The sequence below is a fragment of the Callithrix jacchus genome, chromosome 10 (assembly GCF_049354715.1).
Source record: "Callithrix jacchus isolate 240 chromosome 10, calJac240_pri, whole genome shotgun sequence".
NCBI classification, from domain to species: Eukaryota; Metazoa; Chordata; class Mammalia; order Primates; family Cebidae; genus Callithrix; species Callithrix jacchus.
This window is the reverse complement of record NC_133511.1, coordinates 21,155,099-21,168,762: the sequence shown is the minus strand read 5'-3', so window position 1 is coordinate 21,168,762 and position 13,664 is coordinate 21,155,099. Positions and strand designations below refer to the sequence as shown.

Here is a 13,664-nt window from a genome sequence, read left to right as displayed (position 1 = left end):
TTTAAAAACAGACAACTTGAATAGAAGGGGTAACAGACAACTATCAGCATAATCAGCAACTACAGGTAGTCAGACAACTATCTGTAAAGGTCCAGATAATAGATATTTTAGGCTTTTGGAGCCATATTGCCTCTATAGAGTTAGCTACGCAACTCTGCCACTGGAGCAGGAAAACAAACGTAGCCACACATAAGCAATGAGTATAGCTGTGTCCCGGTAAAACTTCATTTACAAAAACAGGTTGTGGGCCACAGTTTCCTAGCATGCACTCTAGAACACAGCGTCTGCAGCATGTAAGGCGTGCGTGGCTGCATCACCTATAAGGACAGAGAAGAGACTTCAAGTCCACAGATCATGCCTTTGCTTACTGATACATATTTGTGCAAGAAATATTTGAGCCTGGCTTGCATGATGATCTCAATTATCTAATAGGGAGGTGGTGAGGTTGCGGGGGAATAGCTAACCCTGACCCACCTCAACCTTTTCAGCAACTACTGTTACCAAATGAAAGATCCTAACAGTTGCATACTAACAAATTAACACATCACAGAGGACCTCACTATTTCTTTAATGGCTCTATCATTTTGATGTAGACTTTTAAGACAAATAAGTGAACTTTATTTCAAAAAGCAAGGAATAAAAATTAAACAAGACAACTCAAAGGCAACAAATACAAAGCACATTACAAAGGCAGAGGCAGGCCAACAGAGTAGACCTGGAGACTGCGCCAGTCTAGAAGCCACGTGACTGAAACAGTAACTTACAAAGGACTGTAATTATTCAGGGTGCTAGAAGAAAGCAAAAGAGTTAATCATGCAAAACCAACTTTCCGTAGTTTTAAAATCAGTTCTTTGATTTTCCCAATTTGATGTTAATTCATTTAACATTAAAGCCAGCTGGAATTCCCCAAGCCCATGCAGCCTTAGAGCCAGACAGACCCCAGATAAAAAGTTACACTTGTAGGCTTCAACACTCCTACTGGGAGGGTTATCTGACCAACGCTGACTTTGTTTATCCTTGTGGTTTAGAAGTCTGATGTAATAAAATGGAGGAAAGCACATATTGTATGTGCTATCCACAGCCAGTTGTGTTTTTTTTCTCATCAATTCATCCTTTGAGAAATAATCCCTAGACAGTATAACTCTATCACTTGAAGCATCTGCCTGTAGAAGGCTCAGATCAGAGTTTCTCAAACTGGTGATTCTTAGGCATCCTTGGGATGCTCTGGGGAAAAGTACATTTGAGCCCTAAATCTGCACTTGTAACAACTGGCCTGATGCTGACGTGGGTACTCCTAAGACTACAATTTGGGAAACACCTCCCAGTGGCGACCTAACTCATCTTACCTACATCCTCTCACTAACACCACTGACCTTGGAATCTGGTGGCTCATCCATGCACAGGAGAAGAAGCCGACACATAACTACAATTTTGCCACCAACAGCATATAAATAAGCCATACGGAAAGTTAAGACTTGCTTAAAAGTACCAATAATTTAATACCTCTCCTACCAAATTTCTAAAAATTGACTACTTTTTAAATTAGGTGGGCAAACATGGCATTCATTCAACTCTATTGCACATCTGCTGTGCACCAAATATTGTGCAAGGCACTGGGTACTGTATGAGTGAGATCAAAACAAACATGACCCCTAATCTTACCAGTGGCCAGGTTTAATTAAAAACTCACCACAGGCACTCTGTAAATCATCTACACCTGGAGAACAGACATAGCTGTTAGATTGGAATGGAGGGCACAGAAAGCTCCATCTGGAATATAACTTTCTTCTTTCTTTTTTTATGAGATGGAGTCTTGCAGTGTTGCCCAAGTTGGAGTGTAGTGGTGTGATCTCAGCTCACTGCGACCTCCAACTCCTGAGTTTAAGCAATTCTCCTGCCTCAGCCTCCCGAGTAGCTGGGATTACAAGCATGCACCAACATGCCACCCTAATTTTTGTATTTTTAGTAGAGACAGAGTTTCACTGTGTTGACCAGGCTGGTCTTGAACTACTGACCTCAAGTGATCCACCACCTCGGCCTCCCAAATTGCTGGAATTATAAGCCATGAGCCATCACACCCAGCCCAGCTAGGATATAACTTAAACTCTCAGCTGTGACACCTAGGAATAACCCAGTTAAGAGAAATGCATAACAGCTATCCATCCTGCCCCAGTTCACACAAAAAGGAGGACAAACCAGGCAGTCAGTCAGTGTGTTTTAGAGTTCAAAATTAAAATCACACAATAACCCCAGGCCCAAGGAACTAAGGCAGAAAAGGCCTATAAACACTGGAGAACTGAAGACAAGGTTTTAGACGATACTGAAAACTCAAGACTGTCCAACTGATGTCACAAGGCATCAATGCTTGGGCCTGATTTCTCATCTGTGTTCCCATCACCCTAACCCCAAAGCCATTCAAGGATGCTTGTGTTTCTGGGCTGCTATACATATTTGTATCTGTGTCTAAGAGAAGGAGAAAGAGACAGGCAAGACAGGAAGGCAATGAACCGATGTCTACGGGTCAATGCAAGTGACCCGATAAGAAACACTGCCATAGGCTAGTGATTTTTCAGAACGTTTTGCAAGGTATGTAACTGGAAATGCCTCCGGCCTTTAGCCACCCACATCTCTCTGCTCATTCTGTCCTTACTCTCTGCTTTTGCTGCTGGGGAGGTCCTCTCTTGACCCTAAAATCCTACCAAGAAGGTTGACCTATTTCCACCAGGCCTGCTACCAATTATAGAAGTATATGGGAACCTGAAGGAAAACATTACCTCTGATTTCAGTCTCTAAGGTTAGCAGTGACAAAGAGCAACCTCCGAGTTAGCAAAGGTCTTCAACAGAGCCTGAGTCAATAAGGGAATGGTGCCATCAGGAAAGCAAGCTAGTAGCCTTCCAGAAATAAGAGCCCCACCTGCCTTTGGCTGGGCCTGGTTTTTTCCTTTACAACCAGGGTGATAAAGACTGAATGCCATACAGTTGCAACACAAGTCCTGTTAAGTAATCAACTCTTTTAAAATGAGCAGGCCCACCATTTCAGCATCTGGCTTCAACACATCAAATCAAGGGGAAGATTTTCCCAAAGGCTGAGAGTTAAGCTACTTACTGACAGCTGGAAGCTTAATTACTGCTTTTCTTAGAGCATTAACTCCCACTAGCCAATGACTACACATCCTATTAGCCATGTAAATTAGCATGTGTTGAAAAATCTCTAAGAAATCGGCCTAAGTTTAAAGGAAATCAGGCAGAGGGATTAAAGGAAAGGAGCCACTGAGCCACCCTCCCCTCTCAATTCTTTGATCTTTTCATTGGGATTTCAAAGAAATACGTCTTTGTTAAGGATGCTTGGCTACCAGGAAACAACCAAATTCCTAAGCCAAGAGTCACTTCAAGTGTTTGTCCTAGGCCTCTCCACTCCTCTGACTTCCTAGCACCTGCCAAGCCCTTTGGGAATGTTCGTCAATGTCGTCAATGTTGAGAATCCTTCAGTCAATCTATCCCAAGAACATTCATCCAGTTGCTGCTTATGCAAACTCACCTGTTTAATCACAGAAGGCCAAACTTCATAAAGGAAACTCAAAAGTAGTTTATTCTTTAATACATTCAACTTACCACCACCTTTGTAGCAAACATGTACTTGTCCCGAAGCTGAAAATCTCTCACTTCCTCAAGGATTACTTCCAGGTTTTCCCGGGACTGGAAGAAATCTGTACTTCGGAAAACAGTGGAGTAGCCAGAGGGTTCATGTCTTTCAATGTAGATGGTATTTGGTTTGTCATAGGGATCAATTCCCCTGGAAGAAAAAAAAAGGTTGTTACCATTTGCACATTTCATTACTGGAGGCCTGGAGGTTTTGCAATGAGGATAATTAACTAGAATTTACGCCTACCATGGTATAGTATCATCTGTAACCTATAGAGCATACCCTCTGTGCCTCAAATATATCTCTCTGGTTACTCCTTGACTCAGGATGGAGGGGACAAAATTGCCATTTGTAAAGTGTTTTATGTTGTTTTCAAAGCATCCTGAGTTTAGCTCAAGACAACCCGGCCCTGCTTGAGACGAGCAAAAAGTATTCGTAGAAGATAGACTGTTTCAAAATAAATAAGCAAGGGACTGCTTGAAGCTATAAGCAAGTTTCCAGCGTCAAGTTACTAACCTCAGAAGAATGAAAGAGAGCCTTCACAAGGTGCTACATCCTCAAAAGAACATCACTGGAGAAACCACACTATGAACCCCTAAGCCTGATCCTTCCGAGGGATGCTGCCCTGTCTCTGTCTGTCCCCTGCCAATGTCATGGATCTCGGCAATCTGGAGCCATGCTGCCTGTGCATTTTGTCTCCCATGCGGCTCTTCTACAAACTCTTTCTCACATACAGTGATCTTAAAGTCCTTCAGAAAGGGAGGGCACCTTTCCCCCACTGTGCTTTTGCAGATGCTACACTCCCGTGAGGAGATGCCCTCTGCACACACTTGGATCCCTCCATCCAATTCCTACTCTCCACTGTCATCAAGTTCAAGTCTTCATCTTCCAGGAAGCCTTCCTCAGGGCTGTCCTCTCTTCTCTCTACACTAGCAATAACATGCCTCTGCAGCACTCAATTCCAAGCCTTTTATATGAGTTTGAGCTCCAAGCAAAGGTATAAAACCCCTATAATTGGGTGATTTTTAGAATCAGTCTTATTCCTTTATGCAGTAATGCCTCTTAGACACTGTATTTTATTGTTCTCCATTATGTATTTGTCTGAGCTTCCTAGAGACAGTATAGATGCCTTGGAAGGCCATGTCTTAGATTTCTTTTTACCCTATAGTATCCCTAGCTGAAGAGATACTTTCTGCAATGAATCTGTAGGCCAATTAGAGAAGCTAATCCAAAATGAAAACATGGAATGACTAGGCCAAACTACCTTGGAGAAGAACTTCAGAGCCAGTGTTCCCCAAAGAAGCCCCACATAGCAGCTCAGAGGACAATTTACCTGCTCCAGGTCTCCTAACATTCTTGAGAACAGCAAGGCCATGGGAACCATTCAGCAAATGGAAAAAAATAAATGGAAAAGCTGGGAAGATAGCCTTGTAGTGAGAATACAAAGTGATAATTCAAGGAAAGACAGAAGGCCTCAGTTATATATTTGCCCTTATACGATTCCATATGCATGATGGCTCTCAGAATAATGAAAGTAATTGTGTCAAATTCCTTCAGAGATATACTGTAAGAGCATATTCTCTCCTACCCCTCCCAAAAAGGAAGATAAGAAACAGAAAAACAAGAGTCTCTTTTGCCAGGCACAGTGGCTCACACCTGTAATCCCAACACTTTGGGAGGCTGAGGCTAGGGTAGGGAGCGGAGGCACTTGAACCCAGGAGTTAAAGACCAGTCTGGGAAACATAGTGAGACTCTGCCTCTACAAAAAATAAATTTAAAAAAAATTAGCAGGCATGTACCTGTAGCCCCAACTACTCAAGAGGCTGAGGTGGGTGGTTGGAAGCCTGGAAGTCTGAGGCTGCAGTGAGCCATGACTGTGCCACTGCACTCCAGTCTGGGCAACAGAGCAACACCCTGCCTCAAAAAACAAAGGAAAAACAGCTTCTTTTTACAATGGAAGAAGACTTGGGTTTTGCTCTACAATCTGGATATTCAGGACAATGGAGAAACCAGAAGCCTTGGTCCTAGTGTGGGAGAAAACTATTCTTCATTATCAGATACTCTGTGTGCATGTGTGGGTGGGTGGTGGCATGTTCTCTTCTTTTCCACAATTAGAAGTACTGATTAAAGTACTTCCTCTAGCCAGAGGATATGCAAATTAAAATGAGGCTGCTTGGTATTTTTAAAACGGCAGAAAGGAAGGAACCTTTATTGAGCTATTTTGAGACCCAGCTCACCTCTATTATTCCTTCCTAGCCAAAAGCAGCAGCCAACACCTAGAGATAGAAGAAAGAACTGTGACTTTCATCCCAATTTTCTTCCATAATCCATATTTGGACCTCCCATTTCTGCAAGCTGCTCCACCTACAAGTTCTTATAGTTTGCAATCACTTAGGCTTCCAATATCTTACGCTCACTGACACCTACTTTCTATTGTCTTTGCCCTCATTGAGAAATTCCAATCATGGCTCTATCTCTGAGCAGTCATCAGCATCACCTGGCCTCACCTGAAATCCACAGGGTATCTTTGAGTCCTGTCAGTCCCCTCAGGTCTTCCACTATTCTGTCTTGCCAGTCTCCAGCTCTGGACGATGTAAATTATTAGCTTTTCTCACTCCTGCTACTCCCAACTTGCCAAGCATTGTTGAACAATTCTGAGAGACTATTCTGAGAGACTAGATTATGGGGAAACCTAAGGGGAAAGTCCCCCAAATAGCCTACCCCTAAAAGACACATCACTAGCTTAAATGAGATAAGCCAGTCCTTTCTCCCAAGATATCTGTACAGCTACACTGAGGCAGAAGGTACAATTTTAGAACTTAAAATTTCTCAATTGTGGCAGGGTGCGGTGGCTCACACCTGTAATCCTAGCACTTTGGGAGGCTGAGGCAAGCAGATTGCCTGAGCTCAGGAGTTCGAGACCAGCCTGGGCAACATAGTGAAACCCTGTCTCTACTAAATTTCAAAAAAATTAGCCAGGCATGGTGGCATGCACCTATAGTCCCAGCTACTCAGGAGGCTGAAGCAGGAGAATTGCTTGAACCCTGGAGGTGGAGGTGGCAGTGAGCTGAGATCACGCCACTTTACCCCAGCCTGGGTGACACAGCAAGACTCTGTCTCCAAAAAAATACATATATAAATAAAAATTCTAAATTGTAAGTTCCCTTATCTAGTAATTCTGCTGGTGCCCTCATAATTTATAGTTTCCTAAACAGATTTAAAAAAAATTTTTACCCTTCAAAATTCAAATAAAGCAAAAGAAAGTTCTAATGGTTTTCCTTGAGCACAGGTTATCCTTGGATGAGACCATGGTTATAATTTCACTAAGATCCCCTAACTTCTGCTCAAGGAGATTAACAAAAGGGTCAGAAACAGCTACCCTCTGTGGAAACATAAACAGAGTCTATGGCTGTCTGACGATAATCAGCTCTAAGGCTCCATCTTTACCATCCTCTATTACTAAGGAAGCAATACCAACTCAAAGACATACCACTTTACATGGAGAACTAAAAGCAACACAAGCAGTATCTACAGCTTCTGGGGCCATTACAGTTAATGAGGACTAAAACTACAAGTAGAAGTCTAAAAACAAATGAAAAACTAGGAGATATAAATACATACACACATACAATCTATTTCATATCACACCCAAAGGGCTAATCTTAACTATATAAAGAGCTCCTTGAAATCAATCATGAAAAGACTAATAGTCAAATAGAAAAGGGGCGTGAGGCCAGGCACAGTGGCTCACATCTGTAATTCCAGCACTTTAGGAGGCTGAAGCAGGCAGATCACCTGAGGTCAGAAGTTCAAGACCAGCCTGGCCAACACGGTGAAACCTCGTCTCTACTAAAAATACAAAAAGTAACCAGGCGTGGCAGCGGGCACCTGTAATCCCAGCTTCTTGGGAGACTGAAGCAGGAGAATTGCTTGAAACAGGGAGGCAGAGGTTTTGCACTGATATATCCACAGTGAATATACCAGTGAGCCAAGATCATGCCACTGCATTCCAACCTGATCATGCTTAAGCAAAAATAAATAAATAAATAAGACCACAATCCCAGCACTTCGGAAGGCTAAGGTAGGAGAATTGCTTGAAGCCAGGAGTTTGAGATCAGTCTGGAAAACATAGGGAGATCTCCTTTCTACAAAAAAAAAAAAATTAAAAATTGGCTAGTCATGGGTGCACGGGCCTGTAGTCCTAGCTACTTGAGAGGCTGAGGTGGGAGGATTGCTTGAGCCCAGGAATTTGAAGCTTCTGTAAGATATGATAGTATCACTGCACTCCAGCCTGGGTAACAGAGTGAGACTCTCACTAAAAAAAATAAAAATACAAATAAATGACCTTTAAGCAGATTAAAAGATGTTCTAACTCGTAATAAGGAAAACACAAACTAAAACCATAGAGATATTTCTTCCCTAAAACACTGGCTGTGGAGAAAGACACTATTCTACATTGTTAAGATGGGTGCAAACTTGACACTTTCTTTTTTTTTTTTTTCTTTTTTGAGATGGAGTCTCACTCTGTCACCCCGGCTGGAGTGCAGTGACATGATCTTGGCTCACTACAACCTCCCGCCTTCTGGGTTCAAGTGATTCTCTTGCCTCAGCCTCCCGAGTAGCTGGGACTACAGGCACACACCACAATGCCCAGCTAATTTTTATATTTTTAGTAGAGAAGAAGTTTCATCATATTGGCCAGGATGATCTCCATCTCTTGACCTCGTCATCCACCTACTATGGTTTCCCAAAATCTTGACATTTTCTATAGCAAATCTGGCAATCTCTACCAAAGTTACAATTTTAAGGCTTCATTTACTGTGGATATAGCAGTGCACAAAACTGACAGAAGTCCCTGCCCTTGGGAGCTTTCATACTGTTCAAGAGAGAAAGACAAATAATAAGCATAATAATAGTATATTAGAATGTGGCAAAGTGCTATACAAAATAGAATAGAACATAGTACAGGAGATTGGGAGTAATGGGGGAGTAGGTGCAATTTTATTTTTTTTATTTAATTAATTTTTCTTTTGAGACAGTGTCTTGGTCTTTCGCCAGGCTGGAGTGCAGTGACGCAAACTCGGCTCACTGCAACCTCCACCTCCCAGGATCAAACGATTCTCCTGCCTCAGCCTCCGGAGTAGCTGGGACTGTAGGCACCTGCCACCACGCCCAGTTAATTTTTGTGTTTTTAGTGGAGGTGGAGTTTTACCACATTGTCCAGGCTGGTCTTGAACTCCTGACCTCAAATGATCTACCCACCTTGGCCTCCTAAGGTGCTGGGTTTATAGGCATGAACCATCGTGCCCGGCCAGGTACAATATTAAATAGGATCCTAAGGTGGGCATAAATGAGGTAGGCTTCATTTAGAAGCAAAGTTATTTGAGCAAAGTTAGAAGCAAAAAACTGGAATGAGCAAAGACTGGAATGAGGTAAAGGAGTAAGCAGTAAGCATATTTTGGGTAAGAGCATTTTAGGCAGAGCAAACAGCAATTGCAAAGATCCTGTTCCCTGTGGTAAGAAGGTATCTGACATTTAATCTGAGAGAAATGATGAAGCATTAAAGGGTTCAAAGCAGAGGAACGAAACGATCTAACTTGTTTGAATAGGATCAAACTGGTTACATACTGAGGATTAATGATAGAAAAACAAGAGTAAAAGCAGAAAGACTACTTGGGAGACTAATGAACAATGACACTGGAGGCTTACAGTAAAAGTGGTACCTGAGTAGAAGATTCTAGATATATACTGAAGGTGGAGCCAATAGGATTTCCTGATAGAATGAATGTAAAGCATAAAACAAATGTGAAATCAATAATGACTCCAAAGATTTTGGCCTGAGCAAATGAGAAAGATTATGAGTGGAGCCGATCTGGGGCGGTAAAGATCAAGAGTCAATTTGAGAGGTGTCAAGTGTGCAATATCTATCAGTCATCCACGTGAGTGAATGGATGAGCTGTCAGATAAACCCACTGACCCAGCACACTCACTTCTAGAAATCTGTCCTACACATTTGCCTGCACATGTACAAGTTCATATAATTCAAGATCCTATACACTTCATCACTGTAATATAAAGTACAATAAGTATATTACCATTTACTTCTAGAAGAAATACTTCTTGAAGTAGAGCCTGTTTATTTCATTCCTCTTCTTAAAGCAGTAGTATCCCATTGCTTTCAGAAGGTAGCCCAGATTCTTTTATCAAGCAATACAGATTCTAATACCTACTTCCCTTTCAAACCTTTACCCAATACACTGTCGAAAACTAAGAGTTCATGTTCTCTACCCAAGCACCACAGTGGCTTGTCCTGTGCCTTTGGCCACTTTGTTCCTCTGCCTGGAATTCCCGTCCTCCACACCTCCACACAGGGACATCCTACATGTTGTGCTCATCGCAGATCAAGGGCAACCTCCTCCACAAAGCTGTCTATGATCCTCCCATCTGGAAGAATAAGTACTCTCTCTGGCTTCTTATGCCATGTCTGTTACCTCTTTGTCTCTGTCACAATGTGTGTTATGTACCCAAGATGTCTTTCCTTACCTCCTAAACTGTAATCTCCTTAATAACTATAGCCACAAATTTTTCAACTTCTTATACCTTTAAGCATCTAGTAAGCTTTACACTTAACAGCCATTCAAGAAAATGTGATGAAAAAATGCAGGAATTTTATTGTTGTTGTTGTAATTTTGTTGCTGTTGTTGAGAAAGAGTCTCACTCTATCGCCCAGACTGGAGTACAGTGATGAGATCTCAGCTCACTGCAACCTCTGCCTCCCAGGTAGAAGCAATTCTCCTGCCTCAGCCTCCCAAGTAGAGTAGCTGGGATTATAGGCGCACACTGCCATGTCCAGCTAATTTTTGTATTTTTCAGTAAAGACAGGGTTTTACCATGTTGGCCAAGCTGGTATTGAACTCCTGCCCTCAGGTGATCTGCCCATCTTGGCCTCCCAAAGTGCTGGGATTACAGGCACGAGCCACTGTGCCCAGCGAAATGTATGAATTTTATATAGAGAACAACTCCCACTTCTAATGTGATGCTCTAAAAATGAAACTCTACAAACATGCAAGAGCCTCAAGATTCCCCTGGGTTCCCTGATGGATTGAAAAGTGCAAAAGCTCTACCACTCCTCTCATAAATAACCTTACTTTCTCATCCCGCCCACTCCCTCCCCCAGTGAGATCATTGTATTTGTAGCTCTAATTCTCAGATCTGGAAAAACATATTTCCTGAACCAAATGCTTGACATTTCAGGTGAAGGCAGGTTTGTCCACCACGAAGGAGCTAGAACTGGAGAAAGGAGGTCATGTACATCAAGATTTATTAGAGGATACAACTTACCAAGAAAAGGACTTGACATGTTCCTGAATCATGATCCAGGTCTGGCCAAAGTCATCTGACTTCCACAGCTGCAAAGACAAGTGGGCATGATGCAAGAGGCATGTAGAATACAACCTGAATGGTGTCACCATCAAACACCCACTGAAATCCCACCTTCCATGACACACTGTCTGTGAAGGCGGCACTGAGATTGCCAAAGCCAGCAAAGTTGCTCCAAAAGCAAATGAGGGCAAGGAAGGAAAGACCACTGTGTGCCTATGTGTTCTTCTCTCAGCAGCAACTGGAAGGAAAGACCACTGTGTGCCTATGTGTTCTTCTCTCAACAGCAACTGGAAGGAAAAATGAGTAGGCCTTGCCTTCCATTTATGGATTACCAGAAATTATATTTACTCAAGACTAGCTCTAGGTAATGGTAAAAACCAAAGGATGATTATACCCAGCATTTTTTCCACAAAGAAACAGTGTCCTTAAAGACCTTTCATGGGTGTCAGTATTATTCGCAACAGCCAAAATGTGGAAGCAATCCAAGTGTCCATGAGGGGTGAGCAAATAAGCAAAATGTGGTCTATACACACAACAGAATATTATTCAGCCTTAAAAAAAAAAGAAAACTCTGACACATGCAACAATATGTATTAATCTCAAGGACATTGTGCTAAGTGAAATAAGTCAGTCACAAAGGGACAAATAGTATATAATTCCACTCAGGAGGTACCTAGAGTAGGCAAAACCATACAGACAGAAAACAGGATGGTGGTTGCCAGGGGCTGAGGGGCAGAGAGAGATTGTTTAATGAGTGTAGAGTTTCAGTCTTGCAAGATGAAAAGAGTTCTAGAGATGGATGGTGGTGATGGCTGCAAAACAAAATGAATGTACTCAATAAAACTGCGTGCTTAAAAGGGTTAAGACGGTAAATTGCGTTTTATGAGTGTTTTAACACAAAAAAAGGAAGAAAAAAAATTGCAATGGACCCTGGTAAGTAAAGATGAATGCAGAGGACACCAGCTAAGTTCAGAGCCCCACAGGGAATCAACTGAATACACAGGCTGTGGCAATGAGGAATTAACTTGCTGACCTTTGCCAAAGCCCCTCAACTTACAAAGCCCCTCAATTTCCACACATGGAACCTGAAGGTTCCTCTGGCCCTAGCAACCATGTATTAAGAAGCATGAGACCCAAAATAATAATAATTCCCCCTCCACTGGTAAACTGACCCAACCCATACTTAGGTTACTCCCTAAGGCAAGCAAAGGTAAACAGATCTTTGTTCTGGTTAAACAACCTGCAAAGAAATGTTCCAAGGTTTCTCGGAGCAAAAACATTCAAGGCTTACTGTAAATCCAATCATACAGGATCTACGAGTTTCACAGATTTTTGCCAAACCAATATCCTTGACTTGGCAAGTTTCAACCTTGAGATATAAATCTTACTCAGGCTCTTTCCTCATCTCTCAGATTTCCTTCAAGCCTGGGTTGAAGGAGGAAAATACACACATTTATATGATACACATGCACATACTCATAGGAAGATAGTTACAGTTAATGGTAACTTCAAATAAATGGGAGGTAAAAGCAGTGTTTAAGGTGGAGGATGGGGAAAGCAGAACAGAAATTCAGTAAAAGGTTCCGGAAGAGATCAGACTCCAGCCTTCTCTAACTGGCTCTCTCTCTGATTAAATTCCAGAGCCTCAATTTACCCCAAGGGCTAACAAAGGTGCATTTGCATGAAGAAGGGCATGACATTTAACTCACAGGGGCCTGCCAACTACCAAGTGCTGGGTGCTGATGGCTGGCTGGGCTGCCGACTGAGAGTGCCAGGAGGAGGTATTTTTCCTGAGCCCTGGTAATAGTAGCTACAAAGGCTAAGCTTGAGAGAAGGAGGGAGAGGCAGGAGGTGAGGTCACTCAGAGGACACATAATCCACACAGGCAGAGGAGAAAATTCCAGAAGCTCCATGCAACTGTGCTCCAAAAGCTCTCTTACCTGTTTGTTGGGGTGGGACCTGTCGAAGCCCAAGAGGAGGTTGGATGCCTTACTGTGTAGGAGAAGATCAGCTGCCCGAAATGGGATGGAAAAACCTTGGAGGGTGTTGCAGAAGTCAAACGTGATCCAGAGGTACTGGGCATAAGCGTCTGCAAAGATGTACTGCAAGGGAAAGGAGGTAAGTTCAAAGCAGGCCCTGGCCAGAGCTGCCCATCACTCCCCTAAACCATAAGCGAGTCCACGTGAGTACACACACGTGCAGGGGCCAACTGGCACCAACAGGCACCATGGCCTTACAGGGCTTCCGCAATGGCTTTCTCCCCATCTGATGGCAATGAAAAGACACTGGTGCACTCCAAACAACGCTCAGCAAAAGAGGGGGCCTGGAGATGGACCAGGATGAAGCCACAAGGTAGGCTTATTTAACTAGGTAATGAAGCTGGTCAAACCTTTCTACTTTTTCCTTTCAATGGAATTAGCAATTCCCATTCCCTAGTGGGTCACTCGGTCACGGTCAGAGGGTAGTTACTGGTATCTGCGACAGAGAAGTCCTACTTTTCAGATCGGCTAAACACAGATGGGACGGCTGAGTCTCCCTGCATCCTCCAAGCAGCTATGGGACATGGCTTTCCGGGAAAAGCACTAAAATCACTTCCATCTAAGAAGGTAAGTTTCTCCTTCTTGCAGCTATGCTAGGT

The 13,664-nt window shown here is 42.8% G+C and overlaps 1 protein-coding gene across 2 annotated transcripts in view; it reads right to left on the bottom strand.

The window, feature by feature from the left end:
- The window catches only part of SORL1 (sortilin related receptor 1), a 175,111-nt gene that overhangs the window by 127,519 nt on the left and 33,928 nt on the right, over window positions 1-13,664 (bottom strand). For both annotated transcript variants that reach the window (XM_035264890.3, XM_078339716.1), the window contains exons 4-6: window positions 12,967-13,128; window positions 10,985-11,052; window positions 3,613-3,793 (exon numbers count right to left, since the gene is read on the bottom strand). In XM_035264890.3, coding sequence (XP_035120781.3) covers window positions 3,613-3,793; window positions 10,985-11,052; window positions 12,967-13,128 — 411 coding nt within the window. The remainder of the gene's footprint in view (window positions 1-3,612; window positions 3,794-10,984; window positions 11,053-12,966; window positions 13,129-13,664) is intronic.